This window comes from Montipora capricornis, chromosome 2 (assembly GCF_036669925.1).
Source record: "Montipora capricornis isolate CH-2021 chromosome 2, ASM3666992v2, whole genome shotgun sequence".
Taxonomy (NCBI): Eukaryota; Metazoa; Cnidaria; class Anthozoa; order Scleractinia; family Acroporidae; genus Montipora; species Montipora capricornis.
In genome coordinates, this window is record NC_090884.1 from 63,921,967 (window position 1) to 63,948,213 (window position 26,247).

Here is a 26,247-nt window from a genome sequence, read left to right on the forward strand (position 1 = left end):
AAGTTATGTGTACATATTCATTTGCATAGGACGACATTTGAAAAAAAATGTTCTCTAGAGTAACATCACGCGGTATGAAATGGGAAAACAAAATGTACAAGCTAAGGAGGTCTATTGCGAGATTTCTCTATTTCTTAAGTTCTTGATTATTACTGATTTCTTTAATTGAACTAAACTAGCAAAAAATGTTTTTGAATTGTGGCATAAAAAGTGGTCCCTGTGAAACTAAATAAAGACATGGTTATCTTGTTTGTAGTTGTGACTGAATGGTCCTCTGTATGAAATAAGGCTCTTTAGAGGTTCAGATTTCTCTAAATTTGTGCAACCAGCAATTGGATACAATTTTTCTTCACTTTTCTGCCCTTCTTTGAGAAACCAATACTTTGCACTAACAGGTATCCGTCACATCCATGATCTACATGTAAACTCGTGTAACTCAGATATAACTTACAGCTGTACTGTAGGTAGCCTAACATCTTTGTTCTTCTGAAATTTTGTAGAAAAAATATTTCCTTTGCTTGGCCTGAGCTGTTTCATGTATTTGTTGCTTGTTGAGAGGGTAGAAAAGGAGAATTTTCCTACTGTCTTCAGGTAAATGTTGATAAGGGGTGGAATGTTTTTAGAGGAGATTTGTTTTGACTTTCAATTCTTTAATTGAAACAAAAATGTCAAAAAGACAAAAACTGTTTTGATATTATTCTTTTCACCAACATGGCCGTCGTGAAGTCAGTTGAAATCAAATAATTAATTTTTTTGTCTGTGACATCCAGGAGACATCACACCAACTCATGGGAGAATACTGGTAAATTAACGCAGCAGTATTTCAAAACAAAAAAAAAGCACCCATCCATGTTGTATTCACTACTTGCACAATCCCATGATAATACAATTCGTTTTGGGGGTTCTTTACCCAAAAACAAGGTGAGTTAAATACTCTTGGGACTGTATCATGCTTCTGTGAACTGGATATTCATTGTTTTAATGCAAATAACCCTCCAAGATGGGATTTGTGCAAGCAGTGAATTGAGTGAGTATTATACTGGTACATGTAACTGTAATCAAAGCAGCAAGCACTTAGTGTAAGCTTAATTCTTGTGCATTTGATTTTGCAGCTTCAAATATATGCTGAGAGTTAATATGAAGTATGTCCTCTGTCTTCTCAGTAGGTGAGAATTTGTGACAGTGTATTTTGCGCTGTTTCCTTTGTTCACTCCCAGTGTTGTGGAACCGACATTGTCTACCATCACAGACATGAAGTAATAAATTTTCAAGTGCTTGCTATTCCTTTTTTCTTTGCAGAACAGAACTTTATGTCATATATAAAGGTTTGGTGTGTATTTTTTAGTTTTATCATTTTTCCATCGTTTTGAATAATTTTATGATTATTAATATGAGAACATGTGCCCTATACAGTGTAGTCCTGTTGGAGAGTGAAAAAGACTTAAGAGGGTTCTGGGATTGCCTTCTGTTGAATTGAAATCCAAGGTTCATAGACTTCTGGTATAGTGTATTGGCTGCAGTGAAAAAAGCGTCTCCGTTTCCTATAGCCTGCTTGCAGGCGGTAATGTTTTTTTTGCTGGCCATATTGGACGGGTGGAAAGATCTGGGACGAATGACAAAGTGAGGGGGACTTCCACCCGTCCAATGTGGCGACCGAAATGCAAAATTACCGCCTGCAAGCAGGCTACGATTCCTAGAGATTCACTTGATTGGTGGTGCACTACCGTAATGTCTTACACATTTCATTCTTATTATTTTCTGGATATCCTGGTCACATCCATCAGACCGAGCTAAAACACATTGAGCTTGATAGTAATCCCACGGGTGGCCACTGGAACGAGAGGTGACTGTTGATAGGAATTATTGGGGATCTAAGCACCGACGGACGGAAAGCAGAAGTGAACATTTGCCATTCCAGGGCAGTAGCCTCTCCTAGATTTTTAAACCAATCATCTCCAATAGACAAAAGATTCTTAGCAATGCAATGTCTTCTGTCTTCAGGAACTGTTGGACTCATTATCAACAAAGTTAGAAGACAATTGTCTGGAGTATAGACACGATGAATTTAGACTTATAGTTGACATTTCAAAGGTGAACCTTTCTTGATGGTAACGTTTCCTTGTATTTTTTCTTTTGAAAAGCAAGTCCTTGCCCGTGATTGAAAATCTAATCCTCTCCCCTTTCAGGCCTTAATCAATGTTATGACAATGTGTTCATCGAAAAAATTGGTAAGCGTATTATTTCTTGTGTGTTGTCAAGGTAACCCAAGCTCCTCTGGGGGCTGCCAACTGTAACATACAAGACTTTGTATGGGAATGGAACGATCGTACGAAACAGTTCAAAATACGAGAAAGAAACTTAATAAAAAAAAGATTTATATGAGCTCCATTGTGTGTTACTTGTGTTTTCTTGGCGTTTGGGGCCATTTCATAGAGTACTGAGGTTCTCATCCTCTATCCAGTATCTTCCAACTTGGGAAGATATAAAATTATACTGAACAGAGGATGGGAACCTAAAACTCGCTGGAATCACCATCAAGTATAACACACAATGGAGCTAGTGTAAATTCTCTTTTATTAAATTTCTACCTCATATTTTGAGTTATGTACGACCGTTACATTCCCACACAAAGTCTAGTGGGCAGCTCCCAAAAGAGCTTGACCTATCTTTGGTGATTGTTTTTTTCACATTCAGTTCAATGACAAGAGTAAATCTGAGGAAACAGTCAAAGTAATTGGGATATGTGACCGTTTTTTCTCGCCTAGCGCCAACAGGCGCATGTGTGTGGGCGATGATCACGAGAAAAATATTCTAAACCTTTAAACGCTCCAAACAGTCGAAAAAAAACATTCGTCGACTTCAACATACCGAAAAATCCAAAAGTTTTTAATTTTAACTTTGCGTCAGTAATTTTCAAACGAACCAAGGGGTGCGCGAGTTTAAAGGAACCAATCGAATTTCTGTTTCTGCGCGCCCGCAAAAGCATACGTTTCTGAAATAAAAATGTCATAAAGAGATCAACAGCATGTTTTTGCTTTGCGTTGTTTGGCTAATTTGTTAGTACGCATAATGTACGTTCTGATTGGCCAGAGTAATACGTCATCAAACTGGAAACTGCCCGGCTATTTGATCAGAGTCATATATGATTAGTTTATTATTCTTCTACCACTGTAAATTTTAGGGTGCGTTCGATTGACCGTATTCCGGAATAGGAATACATGGAATAGAAGGTAGAAATCCTTCTTTTTTACGTACATTCACATTAAAATTGTCAAACACTTGCTAAAATGCTATTTTAAACATATCTTTATTATCCTTGTTGCTTCAAAAGGCCAGACTTGGTGTTTTAAATTATCACTCTTCGAATTCTTATTCCGGAATAGGGTGAATCGAACGCATCTTTAGTCTTTCAGGCCTCATTTTTTAGCTAATGCCCGTTAAGGAGAAGCTTTTTTATCATCATGTTGTAAGAGTGAGTTAGTGTCCCCATTATTGTCGTTGTCCCATAGGCATTTTAATTTCTTAAAACGTGGCCAGTGAGACCCGGAGGTCTTGGATTCAGGTTTGAGTAGTGAACCATTCAACATGACCTCTTTTGAATCTTAGTACTGTGAAGACTCATCTATCCGGAATATTAGAGTAGGCGAAGCATAAACTTGAATACTCCGGATATTTTGCGGACTTACTTTTCATAAGCTTTCGAGCTCTCCTGAGCTCTTGGTCACATGACTGGTGTTGTTGGTGACGTCATCCTCGGAAAGGAAGGGGCAGTAGTTAAAAATAAAAAGGAAAGTGTAGTCTATGGTATCTATCAGTGGTGGAATGAAAACATGTAAATTGAAATTATCCTTAAATTCGCCACCACTTCACAATGAGATATATTTTATTTATTTCTTTCTTTCCAAGAGTGCACGGTCTGTATTTTGCTATCTCTACCCAGCGACACGGTAACGCGCCAAGAACCAATCGGATTGCAGGATTCGTTACCCTGCCCTCTTGGAAAGAATCAAATAACTTATTTGCCGGTTTAGCATTTTAGTCTTATGATGCTGATACTGATTAGCTCATTTGTGCCTATTATTGAAGTCTCCTCTTATCAGTTGCCTCATGCATTCATTGACTGCCTATGTTTTCACTTTAGGCTCAGTAAGCTAATTTGCTCGTGCAATTATAATAATGAAATGACCGCCATCTTTTGAATGTCTGTGCTTATACACTTTCGTTTTTCAGAGGATAAGGGGTGCACACGTCTTTCCGAATCTGTTGGTAAAGCTAGACACAAGGAGTCAGTATGGAATAATGTTGTGAGTAGTACTGTCTTTTCAAAATGGGCCTGCCAAAATTCGAGGAATTAGGAATGAAAACATGCCTTTGGTGAAAAGTTGGAACAACAAAGAGATTTAGCATTGCGGCGTTTACGTAGAACGGTAAACGGCATGTTTCCGCTTGTCATAAAAAAGAACGAAAATTTTCTTATACCAAGTTCTCTCGTTTGAGAAGTTGCTCGAGGCAAGAAATCAGTGAAAGCCAGTTTCACTAAATGCTCTCGCCCGTTGCTAAGCAACTAGTTTGGTATCCTTGGCACGGGCGCATTACACTGTTAACATCGAAAGTTTCACTATGCAAATTTCAGCTTACTGTTCGTCGTTGGTTATTTAATAAATTGCCTTTTTGGAATGAGAAAGCGTTGAGGTGGCATCTTTATGCTCTAGGTTCGAATTTTACTCTCACCGCCAAGTGGATTTGTCATGAAGAGACTACACACATTAGAGACATATATTTGAAGTGTGGAATGAAGCGTGTTAAGAAATTTTCAGTCGGTGATCCCGAATTCAGCTCCACCTTGGCCTTTTAAATAACCAACTGTTTCCCTTTCTATGGTTGGATTTATTAACTCTGTTTTTTTTATACGATTGTTTTATTTCTGGACACGGCCCCATAGCGTCAAGCCTTTAAATGCTGTATACAGCCGCGTGAAAAGTAAGACTCTTTACTTTTCCGCATTCTTTATTCGGACCCAGTGACGACAGTCAGAAAATACAGGTGCATGACCAAGTCACGGTTGTGAGTCAGAAAGGGGTGAAGAAAAGAGAAAACACGAATCACTACGCTTTAACAAGCCATTTGTTGATCAAAGACTTTTCTTCCGCAGTATGATTCTTGAGGATTGCTCACACTCCGGAGTAGCTGGTCTGGTAACATATCTCCTCAAGGAGCAAGTGAACCGTGCACTTTGTGTAAGCTGAGAGTTTCTTGTTTTTACCTCATGGTCTCTTACACAAGTTTTCGGTGTCGCCATGGCATCATTTTCAAGTGCGGCTTGAGTTGATTGGTGTGTTAGTTCTTTTATCGTAAATCTCAACATTAAATTGCATTTTGTCATGCGAAAGTGATTCATCAAATTTCTTAAATCTAGTCTTCATTACTTTAAAAGCAATTGCACCCTCAGTTTTGGGTCCATTGATTCACTGTGACGCTAGATTTTTCTAGTGCTGTAGTGTGTGTAGCTCCTGTCTTGCTGTAGTGTGTGTAGCTCCTGTCTTAGGTAAATGTCTTGTGTTGAAATCAAATATCAATTAAAGTGCTGTCACTACAATATTTATTTCTTATGGACCTTTATGTAAAGCAGTTGTGAAGGATAAGAGTTTAGGGAACAGGAAGACCATACATTTGAAGACGTGTCTCTGTGTTTAGTCCACAGTAGAGGAGCCCTGGTTCCAAGGCACTCGTCTGATGTCAATTCTGCAGCTAGTTCTCAAGCCTCCTCCCGAGGCAGGAACCGAAAAGGATCTGGTACAAGAGACTGACAGGTAATACAAATTAGTAAAATCCAACTAGTGGTCTATTATCAATGCTGCGTTCTGATTGGTTGAGCTACTAGTAGGCTATTTGTTATAGCCCACTAGTAGCGAAAAGCGCCGGCTTTGAAAACCAAAACAACAATTAAAGTCTGGCTTTAACTAGCGAAAGATGTTTTGTCTCGATATTTTTTTGACCAACTAGTTGGATTTTACTAAAACAATTATTCCTCTCGCCCTCATGGCCTCTGAGTCAATAGCCCATTCGGCCTTCGGCCTCATGGGCTATTGACTCAGAGCCCATTCGGGCTCGAGGAATAATTGTTAAATAGGCTGTAACTATAGCTAAGTTTGTCTGACATCTTTATCTGCAGTTTAATAATTATCTCATTGCCGTTTTATATTCTCGTCTCAGGATCATGGGAGCTCTCAACGTTTTGAGGTTTATTCTTCTTAGAGACTTGTCGGATAAGGTGAGGCCATTTCAAACTATTATTTACCACACAAGTGAAGAGTGTTTTTCCTCTTACAGATACCTGGAAAATTCAGTTGGCTTGAACAGGATTCGAACCCATCACCTCTGCGATGCCTGTGCAATGCTCTACCAACTGAGCGATGAAGCCACTCAGTTAGGAGCAGGTCAATTTGTTGTGCTCATTTGTTCCCGTGAAAGGACTCTATGGATGAAATAAATGCGTATATTCAGTTTGAAGTGCGGGTTATGGATGAAAAGGAGAAGTGAGCCTTGCACTTATCTGGATAATTGATTTTAAGCAATTGTCTGTGATATACATTTGAATAAGTCAGGTGGCTAAAATCATCGACTTGAGTTCGAGAATCACTTCTCCCTTTCATGTTAGCAAATCTGTTGGCACGTGGCTGGAGAAGTTTGGAGGGCTTCTGAACGAATGAGTGAACACAAAAACAAAATGAAGCCAGAAGTCACAGTATTTGCCAGTAGTCGGATCGTCCACCAAGAATCTAAGATAACCTCAATTTCTTTCAATCACCTTTCAGCAATAAAAGAGGGAAGTTCGTTATTGAGATACAAGTGTTTAAAGACAAAATATTGTTGGTTTTCACTCACGTGGTCAACAGCAGTGTTTTTCAACGGAAACAAAAGAAAACGTTTGCATAATAATACAGTTTAATTCCTGGAGGATTGGATCGGGATACCAATGAAGCCACCCTTTCTTTGTTTGGAGACGAGAACCAACATGGCGGCCGTGAGGTCATGGGAAACCGAGAACAGAGCGTCTCCAAATGGCGTCCAGTTGGGAATTGTGATCTATTACCTTGACTTTACAATAACGAGTGCACCTTGCGAGGCAGTAATTTATGTTGAATGTGAAACCATAATTTTGCCGTTAAGTGAAACAGTGACGTAGAGCCAATTCTACTAAAGGGACAGTCTTTTGAAAATGTCGAAACTGGTTTGAACGACCTCAAACCCGTCGAGCGCTTGCCAGCCGACGTTTGAAGAGGAGAGGGAAGCTGGAGTCAAGCCTTGTCCCAATCTCCTCTCACTCCTTTTTTACGAACTGTAGTCACTATTTGTCTCTTTTCAACTCTTGATTCCGGAATACAGGCGACAATCGTCAAAATGCCAGAGAACAATAACAGTTACAATACCCCAACTGTTAAGCTTAGGCTGTGGTTGTTTGAGTGAAATATGAAGATGACGACAAGACTCAGAGGAAGAATTCTACACGTTTTATCAGAATTTAGCCTGCATCTCATCACTTATACTTCTGTATCAAAGTGGTTTAATTAGTACCGTCACATTCTTGTACTAACCCCATTTCGATGTCAATAGCTGCAATAACAGCATGGAGTGTGTACGTTGTTCATCTTTGTTCATAGTTCTGTTCCTGTGAATTGCAGACTAGGGTTTGGGAAAACTTTACTGCACTGGAAAAGAATTTCTTGGAGCCCTTGAGGGGGACGTTAAGAGAAACCAGATTACAATACCAAGCTGAAGTACTGAGGAAACAGGATGAAATAGCAGAGAATAAAAGTACGTATAATTAAGGTAACGAGATTATTCGACTGAGAAAAGTCGTTGGAAAGAACCAGTGTTGTCTTATCCGTTTGTGGCTGGACCATAGACGCCTAGTCTTGTCACGAAACGCTCACTGTTTCTTAACAAGAGTTATCGCAACAGTTCCATTCTTGGCTACCTCACATCACGTCTGGCGATAAACTGTTTTCTTAACAGTGATGAGGGGCTGCAAATTCCGAACATCCACCACACAGTGCTGTCGTCACATGACTGTTCTTTAATCATGTTCCAACCGATGATGGCTGAGCGATTCAGTCAGAACGTTTTGCTTTCTTGAATTTTGTTTTTACTCTCTGTGTTACGATGTTCTATTTCCAGCGTGAGTTGTCAAAATCATGGATTGCTCATTTTTTTACTATATCTCTCAGATAGTACGCGTGCTGTGATTGGCTAAACCAGCGGACCGTATTCTACAGTACGGCCCGCTGTACAGCCCATAAAACATTATCTAGCAAGTTTTTCATGTCGTTCCTGTTACATAAACTATTGTAAAACTGTTTGAATCTTGCAAGCCACTATTTCAAACCGCCAAGAAGATTTAATTTTTTCGGATTTTGACACGGCAATCTTTGTGGCAGATGAACCTTCCGCTTGTCTTGGACTAGTCTCCTTGCCCGCGCGCTGGATTAACCTCAGAGATATAATAAATATCTTCTTACTAACCTCGTTTTCCCGGTCCGTACTGTAAGTTACGGATCCCCTTTTTTTCCGTTGATTTATGGCCTGCGCGCTTTGCGCTTCGAACTCGGTTAGGAAGAGGTATCGACTTATTTCTATTTCTAAATTGTAAGCTGTTCAACTACACAAGTGGTGCTAACTATTCAAAACATACACCGTTTCCGCGTGCGTACATCAACTGTCTTTTAACAATCGAGTCTATATTATGCATTTCTTTCTCAAGGCAAAGGAAAAGATGAGAACATTGAATTTAATATCAAGAGTCCTGATGGTCAGTCACTGCCATCGACGCCTTTAACTGCGCAGGTTGAGGTGAGTTGGAAACACAAGCGACTTAGAAATTCGTGTCAGTGTAAAGGTAAAGGTAAAAGGCAAAGGTGCTTTTTTTGCGAGCGTAACACGTGCCAATGAAATCATTTACTGATAAACTTGTGGCCCTCGGTGCGCACCTTTTACCCCCTTCCTCCGTCAATAACTCCGTTTTACGGGTATTCAAAGCAACAGCAACACGGATCACAGGAAAGTCGAAACAGACGTCGATGGAATGAGACGGAGATCGAACTGGCGACCTCCAGCTCAGAAGACAGCACACTAACCGACTGAGCTGCAATACGCGATGTATGATTCATACCTTTTAAAGTAGCCCCGTAGGGAACTCGCAATTTGGCCTTTAATGATTTGGAGAGAAGCCTGCTCTTTGAAGATCACCTATACGTCATTTGTATGAATGTTCATCGGGGACATTATAGGAGAGCTGACCCACTGTGGTTTCACGTTGTGCTATAAGTAATTCATTTTCGTTTTTTTTTTTTTTGCATTCTGAGAAATTCTGGTCACCGAGGCCAAGAATTAATGTGTTCGATTATCGACAAGAATTAGACGTGTCGCCTTTTAACACTCGACGCCCTGAAATAAATCTAAAATTATATAAAAATACGGTTTGGCTCCTCAAGCCTCTTCAGTTGTCCTCTCTGTAAACATGCTAATTTGAGAAATGGTTGAACCAATGAGCATTTTAATCGTATTTTACATCATTTTAGTGCGTCGAATGTAAAAAGACCATATGCCAAATTCTTGGCGACTGTTTTTCAGATCAGTCCTTTTACGCGAAATGGGGTTTTCCTTTTTGAGGGTACGGGAGAGGACTTATTTCTTTACTAATGTGCATTCTATTAATATCGTTTGCCTTGTTCAGGCCCTACAGTCTGGCCTTTACTCTCTGGACATCATAGAGAGCGTACTCGTCAGGATATCCGAGATCGCAAACAGCAGAAAGAAAGAAGGAAAATAGTCAATACGCAAGTGGTTCATATGAAGGGAATCTACAGCTTGTAACGATTCACGAGGTGGCAGATGTGTGGAAACTTTTGTCCCTGGCGTCTGTGGCATTTTGCGGTACGCAATCTAGACAAGACTTGATCTCGTTCTACATTCCAGACCAATATGGTGCTCGTCTGGCTCATTCGGCTGAACATCGGACCACCGTGCGGAAGGTTGTCGGTTAAGCATCCAGCCGAACCAACTCCAGGCTCCTTACTTCAGTAACTACGGAGAAATAACTGCCTCTGTATTCGAATCTGCACCTATCTGGTTGGTGTTCTGAAATAAGGTCGATAAACCGTAAGCCCCGTCTCACACCCGTTCAGTGTTTATCACCCTGTGGGACATCAAAGGACCCACACACCATTCGCAAAGATCAGGGCATGGAGTTCCCAGTGCCAAGAAACCTTTGGTTTCCTACTAAAAATCATTGCTAGTCCGCGAGGTCTACGACCCTTTGAGATACCTCCGTCTCGGGCATACATCATGGAAACCACTCTTAATGGTGCGACAATCAACAGGGATAGCTCTTTCAAGACAAATTAATTAAGAAATCATAGCTCCAGTGAATGTATACTGAGTTAAAGACTCGCACACCTTCTGTTTCCGAGCAGAAGGGGTCACGTGATGTGATAAATCTTTGTGAAAATGATGCTGCGAAAACAAGTGCTAAGACAGTCTTAAGAAAACGGATATTCTTTAGTACAAATAGTCAAATTAGAGTGTTATTACGCATCTAACAATGCAAACGGTTTTCGTCGTCAAAAGGTGGCGTCATTATTCTTGGCGTTCCTGGCGAAGACACTGGAAACTAAGGACAAGAATCGCGACATGCCTTGTTTTGAGAAGGAAACTAAAAAGATGTGGCACGTTTTGGGAATGAAACGCTTCAATACTCGCCTTAATCTATGTGTTTTGATTCAATATTCATGGTCGATATGTTTCCTAGTCGCTGGAAAACTGCCAAGGTGACACCGATCTTCAAGAGCGGAGACCCTGCTTACGTTACAAACTATCGTCCTATTTCCGTTTTGCCCATACTGTCGAAGATTGCTGAGAGACATGTTCACAACGCACTCTACAATTTTCTGTCTGAAAATAACCTAATTTACACTAGACAATCAGACTTTCGTCCAAAACATAGTACAGAAACTGCCTTGATCAAGGTCATCGACGATCTCCTATTTAACCTCGACAATGCTTGTGTTAGTGGGATGGTTTTGATTGATCATCGTAAAGCGTTCGACATGATAGATCATACGCCTTTTGTTAAAGAAACTTGAAGTTTATGGGCTTAGTACGGAAACCCTCCAATGGTTTACCTCTTATCTGACGAATAGACGCCAACTTGTTAAGTTGGGGGATAAAAAGTCAAATGTTGCGAACGTTCCTCATGGTATTCCCCAGGGATCTATACTCGGCCCCTTGTTATTTATCGTCTTCACCAATGACTTACCCTTTCATGTTACTTCATCTACGATTGATTTGTATACTGATGATACAACGTTCACGTGCGAGTTATAGCTCAATTGACTGACTAGAACAGAACCTGAATTTTTCAGTTGCTGAAATCGCCGAATGGGCAGCTTTTAACAAACTACCGATCAACGAAAGCAAGACCAAAGCTATACTCATTACTGGCAAACGTCTTCCCTCAAAGATCAATTACGAGATGGCTTTAACTATTAATGGAACTATATATGAATTAGGAACAAAGACATCGAACCGCTGATGCTATTGCCAAAATTGTTCAATTTCCTCTTTATTCTTCCAAGCCTCGACCGCTAGGTTATATATTCTAAATAAACGACGGAATTGTGTCCTATGCGCGAAGACTAGGCACGGTTCTTACGTTGCGTTTATGCGTGTAGAATCAACTGAAATGTCAACTCCTTGTAAAAACTAGTATCTTTTTTTGGCATGGTACGTATCGGAGAGCCAGAACATTTACGCATGCGCTGACGAAATCTTTGAACAAGAGAAAAAAAGGGGACCAGTAGCATTACATCTGGACATCGCGTAAGAGCCTCGTACCTACGGATCAGTTCCGCCCTGGTCAATTTAACGTGGGATGTTGATCGCTTTAGTATTTTTCAAAAAAAGTCATTGTATCTACCATTTGGTACGCACTGCAGTCGCGGACTACGAAGTGTGCACACGCACCCTGCTAAAAGTAACATAACTTGAATACGTAAACTTTGGTTAGTTTCGATTTCCAGTTTGGCTATGATCAAGTGTACATAGCACGCTGTACACTCTTTCTAGGGTTATATGAGACTAGAGTAAAGCGGTTTCGGCGGCCTCTAGTTCTCTCGAGAGCTAGCGACCCAAACGAAACCATGGAAAAGAACCTCGTACCCCAGGCAGACCACCCTCTGTTGGTGTAGTTGTTACGATCTGTGGGAAGATTGGGTCAAATTTGTTTAAAGTCCAATTAGCCACGACCTTGGTTAGCAATAACCATACCTACCAGTTGCCAAAAGAAATATTTGGAGAGCTTTTAAGTGGGTGTATTGCTTGACAGAGAAGAGAGATAGAGGGCTGTCCAAGAACAGAATTTGATGAAAGTAAAACTAACACCTCTTCATAGTTTGGGAGAAGTGATCTTTGAAAAATAACATTATTCTGGTCTGTGGGCCAAACAGCACATACCACTCAAAAGGGGCAATCTGGTAGTGATACGAATTTGAAAAGTGACCATTACACCAACTCCTTTTACAGGTACAATTTGTCTGTGTACGTGCGACGAAAAAGAGTACCGTTTAATTAACACTGAGCGCTACAAAGAATTTCATAGAATACTGACAAACCCTTTATCTTTGTATGTGGGGCAGCACTTGAAATAACGGAATCCACAGAATCATATCTTAATTAATCTTCATTTCTAATATGGTCGTAAAAAACGTTCCCTAAAGGTCATCTTTCTTGGGAATTTAAAGAGTTTTCGTAGTTCGGCAAAAAATGTCGTATATATCGCACAAATATGTACCTGAGCGTATCGTATGGAAGACAAAATGACTAATAATGTCAAATATATATGGCTTAACCACCTACTAACGGATCGCCGGTAAGAAAGGGTCTGTCACTTATGGTTGAGGTGGCGACAGTTCTCTCTCTCTCTGTCTAAAAGCTAGCTGTGTAAGCGATCCGCGGGTCGAAATATCGGATCATTGGGTTCCTAGGCAAACGAGCCCGACAGCTTTTTAAGCTAGACTCCAGTAAAACAACCTGGATCCGACATAAGAACACGACCTCGACAATATTTGGCCACGACTGAAATCACGCCCCGTTTACCATTCGCCTCTTAGTATCACACCTACCCCCGTGTTTTTTTAAATAAGGGATTCCTATCACAAAGCGCTTTAACCCTTTCAGCCCCGATAGTGCCAAATGGCACTTATAGATTTTACTCTGTCTAACGCCAGACGATTTTACTCGTCAATGGGGAACCCCTCGGGGCTTAAAGGGTTAAATGCTTGCATGTAATTCATTTTTGGACCCGTACTGCCCGGAATGCGTAAGTGGCGGTGAGTGGCACAAGGGAACAAGTTACCTAATTGGGCCCGCAAACCATTGTCATGGTCTGAACGAAGAAGACGAAATCAGTTGATAATATCAATCATTGCATTATTTTATTTACCAACTTAACACCGCGCCGCCAGATTCATCGACGCAGGTCTTGGACTACCAACTTCAAATTGCGTCCAAATCCTGGCTGTAATTTGTCAAAGGATCAACATCGTGCAATCATTGTTCAGTATACCCCAATATGAAAAGAATAAGTAACCCTAACGACTTGCAATCAAATCTACAGGTCTGAGAAAATGATCACTGAAAGTGAGGTACGAGTTGTTCGCTCCTCATTATGAGCTCCTGGCGGCTTGTCCCTCTTTTTGCATCCCACAACAAACGTGGAAAAACCTCATTGCGACGTCGCATTAAAAATCGCCTCTTTTAATATCCTACGTCGAATCCAAAATCAAGCCCGAGTTAACGCTTCCATAGCGTCTAGTTTCAATTGAATATGAAACTGATACCGTTGTCACAGCGCATTTGTACCCCTGGGGGTACGATTCCGCTTGAATTAAAGGACGCATCGGGCGACTACTCCAGGATCCACAACAAGCCAACAGCTGTAAAGCAGGGGACTTTGCGGCGAACATACAGGTTTCATTTGTCAGCGAACAAACGCCCTGATGTGTTTCTGACGTCTTTGTTAATTCCCTCGATGATCCTACGGCAGTAGTTTCATGTGAACGAGACAACGCCAACCAATATTACAAATGCCATCAAAGATAACAGGAACTTTTGGGAGAACTTCCATTCCTCATTCTCTCGCTGTCAAAACATAAAGAGGATATATACTTTCTAAGCGCTTGTTTTCTTGAATTGATAGATCGACAAAAAGTGGAATTATGGTTAGTGCAACAGACATAATTTAATTTACTCTGGTTTGGAGAGTAGCATCAAACAATGTTTGATTTTTCAACCTGGTTGCAATATGAACGTTATCATGCATTGAGGGGGACAGGCTTTTGAGTGGACCTACAATACTAGACATATTTAGTTGGAACACTTAGCGAATGGTCCAGAATCATCGTAATACAAGATCGTAGCTTAAACCAAATCCCCCTCTCCCCAAATCAATGTTGTGTGAGAATTTTTCGGGCGACTGCTAGTAGTTGTGAAAATCAACATTGGAGGAAGGGGGAAACGGCAACGGGTGTTCCAACAAATGTGACGAGTATTGTAGATGTTTAGAGCGGTTTTCAATTAAGTGTCGAAAGTGATTAGCGAATTGCTTTGGTTTATGATTACTTCACTCAGTGATTGGTTCAAATTTCTCGCGCCACTTTTTCCACCAATCAGAAGTGAAACCAAAACCAATCGTGTCTCGCGCGTGCACATTTTCCCCGCGCTTTGTGTCGGCTACGTGTAATTACTCAGAGTTTTGATTGGTTTACAGGATTGTCCCCGTTCCTTTTTATTGGCATTCATAGCGTAGGGCATTTATAATTGTCACTACTTTTGGTGCTAAGAAGTTGTTTAACGTTAAGACAAATCAAGAACTGGGAAAGCATCTCCGGGTAGAGAATCAACAAAGTTATGACGAGCTCTCGAGACTGCTCTTGTGTACAAATGCGTAAAAAAAATCTCTTTTTTTCTCAAGCAAAATTGGTGGTGCCATTGATGCGCCAATCATTTTTCCCAAACAGGCGGAATGCAGATAAAATGAATGAAAACTACTTTCCTTAAAGAAACCACGATGTTTTCTTTATCCACCGGATTTATGGCAACTTTTAAATTGCAGCTATGACAACGAGTTCCGCGCGGTCGGACCAACACTCAGGGTCTTCAAACAACTAACAACTTATAGATTTCTGAGTTACAAGTCTCTATCCTGTACAGTCATCTTCGATTTGTATTTCTTTGATCATGTGCACGTATCTTTTGTAGAGATGTACAAAGCTATTTTTAGTGGTTCAGTAATCTTTTCCTTCATCTGTTGGCCTTTTAAATTTTCTTTTAAAATTTCGTTCATAATCAAATTAAATTTTTAAATTATTTATTCTCCATGAACTGTATAAATAAATAAATAAATAAATAAATAAATAAACAATGTTTGCCTAGTAGGGGTGATTTCTTCAAACCCTGCATGCTTATACACGCTGGCAGTTCAAAGCAAGCTTTATTTACAGCCGTACCTTTTTCGTTGCCTTGGGAAATCGCTCATGCAAGGATCGTTGCTCTGATGTTTCATAAGTTTTCGTTTCCTCTGAAGCTGGACAATGCTCACCTCTATAGATATAAAAGACAGTACAGTACAGTATCCTGGGTAATGAGTACTATCAGTGCCCAACTTGACCAAATAAAACTATAACAGAAGGTGCATAAATAAATGGGATGCAGGGCTGGCGTAGTGGAGAGAGCACTCGCCTCCCACCAATGTGGCCCGGGTTCGATTCGCTGACTCGGCGTCATATGTGGGTTGAGTTTGTTGGTTCTCTACTCTGCATAGAGAGGTTTTTCTCCGGGTACTCCGATTTCCCATCTAGTCAAAAACCAACACTTGATATGATTGAGTTAATTTGTTGATTTCACTTTACAGTGCCCCCAATCAGTGTTCCAGCGCTAGAACGACTAGACACTTAAATAAAGCTCCTTTCCTTTTCGCCATTCCTCTTAGCTTGGTCCTATACTCAGAACCAGTGACCTTCTGATGGCTTGTTGGGAAGGTCATCTGTTATCGATCAATGAAATGACCGAGCAATCTTGATCTGTTAGAAGTTGACGGCCAAATGTACCTGCATACATTTTCCTCTTGCACTGTATCAATAATGGACGAGTTTGTCATCTCAATCATGTGGACACTACCAAAGAAATCGGTGACCAGAGCCTGAAGTTTAGACAAAAAGAGCTCAATTAGTAGGGCACCACGTTTTTCTACATCCAAACTAAACAGAATTACTGGATACATCACAGAAATGTAAGAAACGACCTTTGAAGAGCGCCGAAAATTTTAATTAAATACCTTTGAATCACCATGTTTTTTGTTACTGATGAGGAAAGCCCCACTGCATTTTAATATCACCAATATTTGAAGAAAAAGAAATTACATGCGCACCTTTAACTTGTCATTTAGGTTCATAATATAAGTTACGAGTTTTTTCCGGTGATTTATGGCCCAAGCGCGAAGCACGCAGGCCATAAATTTCGGGAAAGAACGAGAATCCGTAACTTACAGTACGGATCGAGAGGTCATAGCGCATGCAGGAAAGGAAACTACAGGTTGAAGTCAAGAAAAACGTTCAACTGCCACAAATGATTGGCATGCGTAAAAATCTGGACAACGAATAAATTTCATTGGCATTTCGAAATAGTTGCTTACAAGATTCAAATAGTTTTACAAGTTTATTCCACATAAACAATACGAAAACTTTGCTCGAAAATGTTCCAACAAAATTTCTGTACAGAGGGCCGTACGGTAGAATGCGGCTCGCTAAATTAGCCAATCATATTGCGTTTACTATCTGAGAGATAAAAGAAAGGAAATAAACAAGAAGCAATAGTGTGGCCTGGTCACAATATTAATTGTACATTTGACAAAATCTATTTGTACAACTTATTAGAATCACCTGGCATTACAAAAAAAAAAACAAAAAACAAACGTATTAACACCACACCTTTTTCGGTTCTCTCTCGAATAAGTCAGACCTTACTCCTGGGGTGGATATCACCAAATCTGGTGTGGTATATATGAACTGGAAAAACGTGAATGATAACATTAAATTGGATTGGTTAATACTTTCAAAACACATTCAAAGCCAATTATGGTCAAAATGGACGATCAGAAAAAAAAATGTACTTTAAAATTGCGCCGAAAATCGACGATAAAATTTGTTAGAAATGTCGAGCATTCGTTTCTTCGCATTCGTAGAAAAAAATACTCAGCGCCATTTTTTGTTTTGCATCCTTTAACAGCATTTTCACAACTCAATTCTACTGAATTTATAAACTTTTCTCAAACTACGCTTTGGCTTTCTTAATTACGTAAGACATTAAAAATACCCAACTATCCTGAGCGAACCTTGACCCAAGTAATGGTGGTTGTTCTCACAATGTACCACATTTTGACGTCACCTGTGATCTAATAGGGAGCTTAAGGAGGCTTACTACAGTTTTGAAATCTGTGAAATTAAAGTGACAGAATGTCTAGCATTTGAAATGTCTAGATTCCAGTCGCCCTCCAGGAGCTTGGTCACAGTGTTTAGCAATTTTCTCCCTGATTTGCATTTATCTTTTTGGTAAAATTACATTTTAAATCAATTGTAGTGACTAACACTTCAGAAGAGACATCCTGTTGCTTTAATGTCACACATTTCAAAATCTTGATTTTCTTCTTTGAAAAACTGTAGTAAGCCATCTTAAGCACCCATGTTTTTTTAAAACGTGGGCGGCAACCAGAAGAGGACAAGATACTTAGCAACGTAAATGTGTTCGACAGTGTGGAGACAAGTTAAAAGGGAAAACAGCTCACTTCCTGTTCCCGTCTCTAAAACGTGCTTGCTTAATTAAAGCTCCCTATTACTGAACAGACACACAGCTACATGGAATTTGTTAATCTGATCCTGATCAGTTGTCTATGTATAAAGATACCTCTCCATATTTTTAGGCCAAGATTAATGCAGACAACAAGTTCTGATGTCTCATGAGACAACAGAGTCACCAAAAAAAAAAAAACATTCTTACCAAGTCTTCCATTGTAGATTTGCTGTCAGGTTTGACACCTTCCAAAAACTGTAGCACATAATATGTATATCTGTCAATCACATGAACACCAATGGCAGGATCCTCATGATGCTACAAGGCAAAAAAAAAAAAAAAAACATCAATTTGTTGCATTACAGGCAGACGAAACTCACCAAAAAGGAAAGAATTAAGTTTTTAGAATTCAAATTAACAAGGGTTCAAGATGGGCTAAATAGCAGATGATATTGAATTATGCATTTTCTTAACTTTATTGCATTATTCATAGTGTCAGATGTCTAGGATTTTCATAAGGTTTTTTTTACCCGAAAATCACATGTACATGTAATCTAGAAAAGAGAACAGAAATATAGTTGTATGCAAGCCACAATAATCGTGAACCACTTGTATTCTCTGTTCATGAACTATCATCAGCAACATCAGCCCTATATATAGGCCTGTAGCAAACAGTATTTACTAACACCGTTTTTTCCATTGACATTTGAAATGATCATAACAGGCTCTCATTGCCCTCTTCTAGTATTCCTACAAGAACCAACCAATATAATGGGAGTAGACAATACTATCAGGAAATCAATCCTGTACGTTTGACAGATTAATCCTTATGCATTTACTCACAGAAAGGGAATCCTGTCCAACTAAACTGCTGCCAACTGCCAGAATATTAGGTGAGTAGAGTTTCTGAGTCATGGAGTATGCTTGACAAGTGTCAACCATCAAAAAGATTTCATTGTACCTTAAAATCCAAATAATACAGATGACTTTGTTAGGAAATGGGTGTACACATAGCTACTAGCTAATGTGTACTGGTATGTGCAATCGTTGTTGATTAATAAACATAAACATAAACAACCAGTGAGTTGGCGTAGTTGGTTGAGCATCAAACCACTGTGCAGGGATCTAAAACTCTGGCCGGACCAACACTTTTAGGTTTTTAAATAACTCAGGAGAAAGACAGTGCTGCTTTCGTAACGCCATCTGGAAAATTTAATTACAATGTAGACTCTCTAGTCTTCTCAGATAAGAAAGAAAAACCACAGGCCCCAGGCAGAAGAGCAAGGAGTCACATAGTGACACAATTACTATCAAGGCTGCTGCCTAAGAAAATTTTCTGGGAGCTTTTTGGGCTTCCAACATTAAAAGTTACATGTAGTAGCCCAAGTCATTTTTTCAAGAGCCCAGAATGAAGATGAATCAAGTAAGGTGCCTGTTTGGGCTACTTGTTCAGAAATTTGGTTGCCCACACTCACAAATAAGGTGCCCCAGGCAACACTGCGGCCGTTAGGCAGCAGCCTTGATTATAATTTTCATTTTTTGCATGTCAGCTCAGATTAATTTAAAATATTTGTCTTCCAAATTTAAAAAAGTTCTGTAGGTGAAAAAAAAATTGACACATTTCAAAAAAACTGATTTTTCTGAAAAACTGACTATAAGATTTTGTTAAAATTTAAATATTTTAGAGATTATTTCTAACATTATCTGGTAACCCTGAAAGGGAAGATTTTTTCTGCCCCATTTTTCAAAAAGGACAATATATCTTGATTTTAGGGCTCAAATAAATGACTTATACATGTATCGTTGCCATGGTAACATTTTGGAGGAAAATGTGATGTGAGAAATCTATGATGGGTACTTAATACCCTGGCCAAATTTCGTCTAGATATGATTACCCTAACTGTATCTAAGGACAGAAATCAATATGTTTATTTGTTTGAAAAAAGGAGAACTATTTCGAGCCACCTTAATTGCTAACCTTCTTTTCTGCCACATTTGCTCAAATGCATCAGCCAGCTCAATACTTGTGATCTCTTCTGCATCTTGAAACTTGAGAAATCCATCACCCCCATGGCCTTCAAAAATTAAAAACAATAACTGTAACGTAGCAATCTTTGAAAGACGAAAGACCAAAATCAAAGTTATTTCTTTTAGTGTTCCTAAGATGCCCAAACAGGAAAAGAAACCAATCAGAACTTAAAGCAGTTACTGCTACTTTCTTAAAATGCACTCTCGGGTCACAATAATATTATTGTTTGGAGGGTTGCTTCTCATTGCTGGAAAAAGTCACACTTTCATGCTGATGAGAAACAATGAAAAATAAAACAAAAAACAACAAATTCTCTGATTGATGTACCTGTTACCTTCAGCTGTGTCACTTAACAGCAACAGAAAAAAGTGGGCTTCCTTTAACCCATTGACCTCAGGGAGTGAGACTTACCGGTAACAGCTTTTACAACGTCTTACGCCAGACAATTTTACTCATCAACAGGGGGCGTCCTAGGGCATTTAAGGTGTCCATGGGTTAAATACTACTTGATAATGAGTAAATTAACCACCATAAGAACAAATTGTGAGGTAACATTTGAAGCATTAGTCCTTCGTCAATTCACTCTGATGAAGGACTACAGCAGTAACACTCAAAATGTCAGCTAACAAATCTAGATCTCACATAGGTTAATTTAACTTTATAAACTTGTTTGATAAAACCAAACTTTTAGGTTTCAGTCCAGCCAAGTGTGTCACTAATTTTCCTATCCGGCTGGCCAATAGTGTGAAATGTGCAAATAATGACTGGAAATCCACATACTTCAATTGGTAATGGGTGCAAACTTTAGCAAGCTTAATTTAAGACAATAATTATTATTATTGACCAACCTGTCATATAAACCAGAATATTGCTTCTCTCATCTGAAAGTAATCGCTTTGATCTTGGAACACTGGATGGCAGACGTCCTGGTGTTAAAAAAGACGCAACATTTTCAGATCAAAGAAAAAATCTAGAGGAAAGCCTTTAATAATATAAAGTAAAAGAAGAAGATGTCCAGAAAGGCGGAAGTTTCAACTACACTGGCTTCATTACCTGTCAAGATTCTTATAAAATTCTCAACAGTAACCTGCAAAATATTAATTGAAAAAGGTCAAATATAGATTCAACAGTAAATAAGTAATAGTCTTTCACCCCTTAATTGACCCCATTGATGAATAACATCATCTTGCATTAGAAAGTAAAATCTTTAATCACTCTTAACAGGGACATGGTCAACTTAAAAAAACAACATCCTCAGTAAATTGTTCTCTTGTTTGTGTGGCTTCTTCACCCATGTTCCTCACAATGCTCTTCATTTTGCCATTGGCATGAAAACAATTACATTCAGACAATACACCCAATGCATTTTCTGTCTTTTTCGGACATTACCAAACAATGAAACAGCGAAACACCAAAACGAAACACTCAAGACACCATATATGACCCCACCATACATTGAATACTAACTGACAAAGGTTGGATTTGAGATTAAACATTATTTTAGGCTTAATTAGGCATAAAAAAATATTGCTCCTAATCTCAGTCTTAATCTGAATCCTAATTTTAATCTCAATGAATTAGGAGCAATAACGTTTTAGGTCTAATTAGGCCTAAAATTCAACCTTTGTCGGTTAGTATTCAATGTATGGTGGAGTCATATGTACATTGCTGTTTTGTAGTTTAGTAATGCTGTCTTTTTCACTTGAAACTAACCATTATAGCACTTGAGTATACACTGTACCTTGTTCACCATCATCAAAGGAATTTAACTGTTGTGAGAGGAAGTGGCTTATTAATAATAATCTTTAGGTAATAAGCCACTGCCTATTTTTTGCTTACCACTATATTTTTAAAATAATATAATTGAATTTGTTACATCAACATAAGCAAGTGGGGCATCTTTAAACTTGACTCATTTCACATTCCTGATTTTCATAATAACAATAAGCCAAAAAACATGTGTGTGCATCGGGATAAAAACAAGCATCTTTTGTTAAGGAAATAGATTCCAGAAATTTGCATTCAAAATCTTTTGTATTTTTAACATATGCTCAATTTATCCTGACGCTCCCAAGTGTTTTTTTGAAACTCCGAACTGGCTTATAAATTACATAAATTAAAATGATCACAATTATTAACTTATGTACCTCATATCCTCTGTAGTCTACTTCAATATCATCACCATAAACATTTATATGTTGGTTTGCATTATTGAACACAGTACCTTACAATAAAAAAAGGTTAACATTATTAAAATTATGAACATTCCAAAAACTTTATCATTCATGGATAATGCAAATTAAAATGAAGGGCACGAGGCCAATGCCTTTTGCACTACTTTGTGCATGCAGCCTTCAACTTAAAGAGACCCTTGTAATGTATTTTTTTGCAGGTTGGAGGAAAAATATAGTTTCTTAGTCAACATAACTTAGTCACTGTCATCATTTTGTATTCATTGTTATCAAAAGATTCTGAGACCTAATTGTAAGGTCAAAATTACCGGTACATATAAATTATCCCATTCATTCACTCCTCAGGGGCCCCATGATGCCCCCAGTTGTTGAGTAAAATCGTCTGACATTAGACAAAGTAAAATCTGTTACATCTCACTTGAACCATGAGTCAATAAAAGAAATCTTTAATAAAAATAGACAGACAGAATTTTGTGCCTTACCAGGTCTTGGATTTCGTGCATTACAGGCCATATCATCTGCCAGCATCACTATGATGTGACTTAATCATGTAAAGAATAAAAATAAAAAGGCTGAATTACTGGTACTAAGCAATAAAACAACCTGTTTCATCCTTATGTCTATGAGTGGGGAATTTGAGTGAAGACCTCTCAGGGGTCACGCATGTTGCCTTTTCCCAATATTTTGTTATGCAGATGCTGCCAAATTTTTAAGAGTTCCCAAAGGTCAACACTGCAACTACAAATTTGTCTGTTACTTTCTTCATATTTTGAGCAAACTTAATGGTCACTTGCTCTGTAAACGTTTTGCCGCATATTTTGTTGGAAATTCTCAAAAACCCACTCCCACACCCCGCCCACTCTACGCAAAAAAAAAATTGGAAAGGAGCATCTGTGATTTATCGTTAGTAATTGTGTTCCGGAATAAATTTGCATACATTATTAAGTGATTTACGCTGACCAAAATTTGCGTGGCTCATATTTCTTTGGAGCTAAATTCTCAAAATGGTGGTCAATGAGTTAGATTTCAAACGTGCATTGAAGAGTGTCTCCGATAGTCTTAAGATACCTTGGCTTTATAGGATAGAAGCACTCTATAAAGGAAAGGATGTATTTGCAAGTCTTCCAACCGGGCACGGCTCTGATCCCCAGAACAGCAGAGATCGTTCCCGATGAGATTTGATATGTCAACATCTCAAATCTTCCAGGGCAGCACGCTTTGTAGATTGTTCTTGAGAATGGCTAGGCTGGTCCGAGCAAGGTGTTGGGATTACATTGACTGGTAAGGGATAGCAAGAAGACGTTTTCGAGTGGACAATCTTTTGAATAGTGCTATATATATTCACCTCGTGAAAATTCGTCAGGAGCGCTTTCATTTCTTAAGTGCTGACAACAATTCCTACAAATGTAGAATGTAGAATCGATTTCCACTTTACACTCCATAGATACCATAACAATTCCGCTTGTGCTTTAAAAGAAAAAACTCTTTGGCCATCAAAAGTACACACGAAATCATCATAAAATTTCTCATGGTGGTTCTCACAGTGTTGATGTGGAGAAATAAAAATAAAAGCCAATCAACTTGTTGTTTCAATGATGTAATGATCGATGGGTAATAACCAATCAAATCATTTTCCACACATTCCAGGAAAAAACACGTGGTATTGAACACGATTATCAAAGGTACATCATAGACGCACCTTTCTGATAATTTTTTTTGCAGAGAGTGGGCGGCTGTACACAGGCTATCAAAAACTTGTCAACACACTGTTTTCCACAATAAAGTCCCCCTAAACAAACAAACACACACACAACTGTATATCTGTCCAGTAAAGCACAAAGGCACGATTTACAGATTTGCTGACATTACAAACCTCACACACATTTATGACAAAAACGTTCATATGTTTTTTGTATACTGCCCCTGAGAGAAAGTTAATTTAAGTTGACTCGCTAATTGTTCCCCTTCTTCACAGATTTTAAAGATAGTATGCAATCCAGAAATTAAAACATTTCCGCCTGGCAACAACAAAAGAGAAAGAACTGTATATCCATAGACCTTAGTTGGGAATGTTTAGAAAGTCCAGAGTCACAAGTTTTTGAGGATCGCATTGCTGGTTGGAGAGTTTCAAGAGTGACAATTTAATTTCAATTTGGAGCAATGCTAAATGCTCTTTCTGGCACATGAAAATGGTTAGACCTATGATGTGTTACAGTCACAGCTTCATCGTCATAACAAGACAGGAAGACTAACCACCATTCAATTCTCTGTTACAACTGTCACTCGACCTTGCTTATTCAAAATTGTAGTTAGGCTTTTGCAGATTAAACTTATAGCCCACTTTATATCAATAACAGTAATTATATTATGTGAATCATGAGGAGTGCACAAGGTGAGATATTCTCTTTCTATATGCTCAGAGATAGGCAATTCACTGCCAAAATAATGCCAAGAACCCAGGAGGCAGAACTCCCATATAAAAAGGACGGGGTGCTCGTCGTACCTTCTAGGGATTAAAAAAACAGTTTTGGTACCTCTTAGGATGTTCAGCCTCAAAAGGTCCACAGCAGGAGCTGTAGCGGTACCTTTTAGGGAACTGAGCCAAAAAATGTGACAGGAGACATTTGATAATTAACTATTATTATGCCTGATTAAAACCCATAATTTGGTACCTCTTAGGGGTTCTTTTCAAAATTTCCGACGAGCACCACCATCCTTTTTATATGGGAGTCCCCCCAGGGGACCAATAAATGGGGCATTCCCTGAGGAGGGTTGCATGGAAATAACATTATACCTCACCTAGATGTCCTGCCAGAATGGAATTTCTAAGTACTACAGGTATGTGACCAGTGACCACACAAAGACATGGACTGCTTACATGTGTGACTTTCACTCCCCCCCCACCCCTCTCTTAAACCCAAGAAAAGATGGGGACTTGGACATTAACATTAAGAGAAAATGGGCTAATGTTCCCACCCCCAGGGAAATAATTAATTCCATTCTAATATTCCCATATGTGCCTGCCTACCAGTAAAAGGATGCATGAATTTCGTTAAAAATATCACTAACAACAAAATAAAACAGTCAGTAAGGTTTTCCATCCATTCAGAGACTTAATGTACTTTTGGATGGCAAGCAAAAAGTGAGGATAAAATAGTTTAACTCACGCTTCTTTCTGTCATTTTAGCAACTGCCTCCAATCCTTCAGCAGAAGCACGTGCAGGGACAGTTTTGAATGCGGCACGTTGGGTTTTGTCCCGTTAATGTCCCCGCCCTTCCCGGGTTAGGGGGCGAGGATTTACGCTGACTGGTGCATTATAAAGCCTATGGTTTTAGGTAAAAAACGATCAAAAATTTATTGCAATGACGAGGTGCATGAAATACATATTTAAACTGCCGGTCTTGGAGGTCCCGGAGTGGTCGTCTGAGTGCGATTGCCTGATCGACAACTAGAAACTTTTTATATTACATATTGTACGTTTTTAATTTGATATCAAAAAATTAAACCGTCCTACCTGTCTGGTATTCCAAGTCTTTTGACGCTTCGGTACATCGAGAGAACGTTAGCAACATGACGATAGTTGAACCAAAACCGAGATGTACACACCTTGAAATGAATTAATCAGTAAAATAGACGTTGTCAGTCATGCCTCATTTTTTAGCGCTCTACAAAAATAATTTAGGCTTCATTTTTTTACCAGTACGGCCCAGTTGTTTGCGTGATCACTCTTCAGAAAGTCACCCGAATACATCTCTGTTTTTGTGGTGGTAAGGTGTAGAGATAGTGCGACTATCGTACACACGAGAACCATCACTTTGGCAGCCATCTTGTCCTTTCGCGGCACGAAAGGAATGGTGGGTATTGTTCAATTTCCTTTACTGAAAATTTAAAAGAATTTTACATGTACATACTATATTTTCGTTCCAGAAGGTTTTTTTTAGAGAAAAGGATATAACAATACAACACAATGAGATAAAATAAACTAAACGAAAATAAACCATAAATTCAATTGTAAAAAAATTCATACCGCTTAACAAATTATAAAAATACAAGTGCTATTATGGCATGCTATCTATACGTAAACCCTTTCAATAAATTAACTTCATCATCTGAAAGTGACAACA

At 38.9% G+C, this 26,247-nt stretch overlaps 2 protein-coding genes across 4 annotated transcripts in view; one reads left to right on the forward strand and one right to left on the reverse strand.

Annotated features, from left to right (window-relative positions):
- The window catches only part of LOC138031179 (glomulin-like), a 25,923-nt gene extending 13,012 nt beyond the window's left edge, over positions 1–12,911 (forward strand). Inside the window, exons 9-20 of one of the 2 annotated variants that reach the window (XM_068878861.1) lie at positions 501–591; positions 1,113–1,166; positions 1,300–1,330; positions 2,002–2,091; positions 2,187–2,228; positions 4,231–4,304; positions 5,153–5,237; positions 5,695–5,810; positions 6,214–6,271; positions 7,683–7,815; positions 8,762–8,850; positions 9,734–12,443. In XM_068878861.1, the coding sequence (XP_068734962.1) occupies positions 501–591; positions 1,113–1,166; positions 1,300–1,330; positions 2,002–2,091; positions 2,187–2,228; positions 4,231–4,304; positions 5,153–5,237; positions 5,695–5,810; positions 6,214–6,271; positions 7,683–7,815; positions 8,762–8,850; positions 9,734–9,829 (959 nt within the window). In that variant the 3' untranslated portion in view covers positions 9,830–12,443. Of the gene's footprint in view, positions 1–500; positions 592–1,112; positions 1,167–1,299; positions 1,331–2,001; positions 2,092–2,186; positions 2,229–4,230; positions 4,305–5,152; positions 5,238–5,694; positions 5,811–6,213; positions 6,272–7,682; positions 7,816–8,761; positions 8,851–9,733 lie in introns of both variants that reach the window. The other variant, XM_068878860.1, reaches the window with a different exon arrangement.
- A 557-nt stretch (positions 12,912–13,468) lies between these two features.
- On the reverse strand, positions 13,469–25,962 carry LOC138031238 (GPI-anchor transamidase-like). Of its 2 annotated transcripts, XM_068878924.1 has the most exons (13): positions 25,821–25,962; positions 25,638–25,729; positions 22,605–22,663; positions 22,078–22,154; positions 20,984–21,017; positions 20,779–20,856; positions 19,880–19,976; positions 18,745–18,862; positions 18,109–18,219; positions 17,043–17,120; positions 16,164–16,255; positions 15,564–15,657; positions 13,469–14,196 (listed from the first exon to the last, which is right to left on the reverse strand). In XM_068878924.1, exons 1-13 carry the CDS (start codon positions 25,947–25,949, stop codon positions 14,107–14,109), a joined length of 1,149 nt encoding a protein of 382 aa, XP_068735025.1. In that variant the 5' UTR covers positions 25,950–25,962; the 3' UTR covers positions 13,469–14,106. The 2 variants fall into 2 exon arrangements, with proteins under 2 accessions (XP_068735025.1, XP_068735034.1); XM_068878933.1 differs by lacking the exons at positions 13,469–14,196; positions 15,564–15,657 and adding an exon at positions 15,906–16,038 and having other exon boundaries at positions 16,073–16,255.
- Between the last annotated feature and the right edge of the window lie 285 nt (positions 25,963–26,247).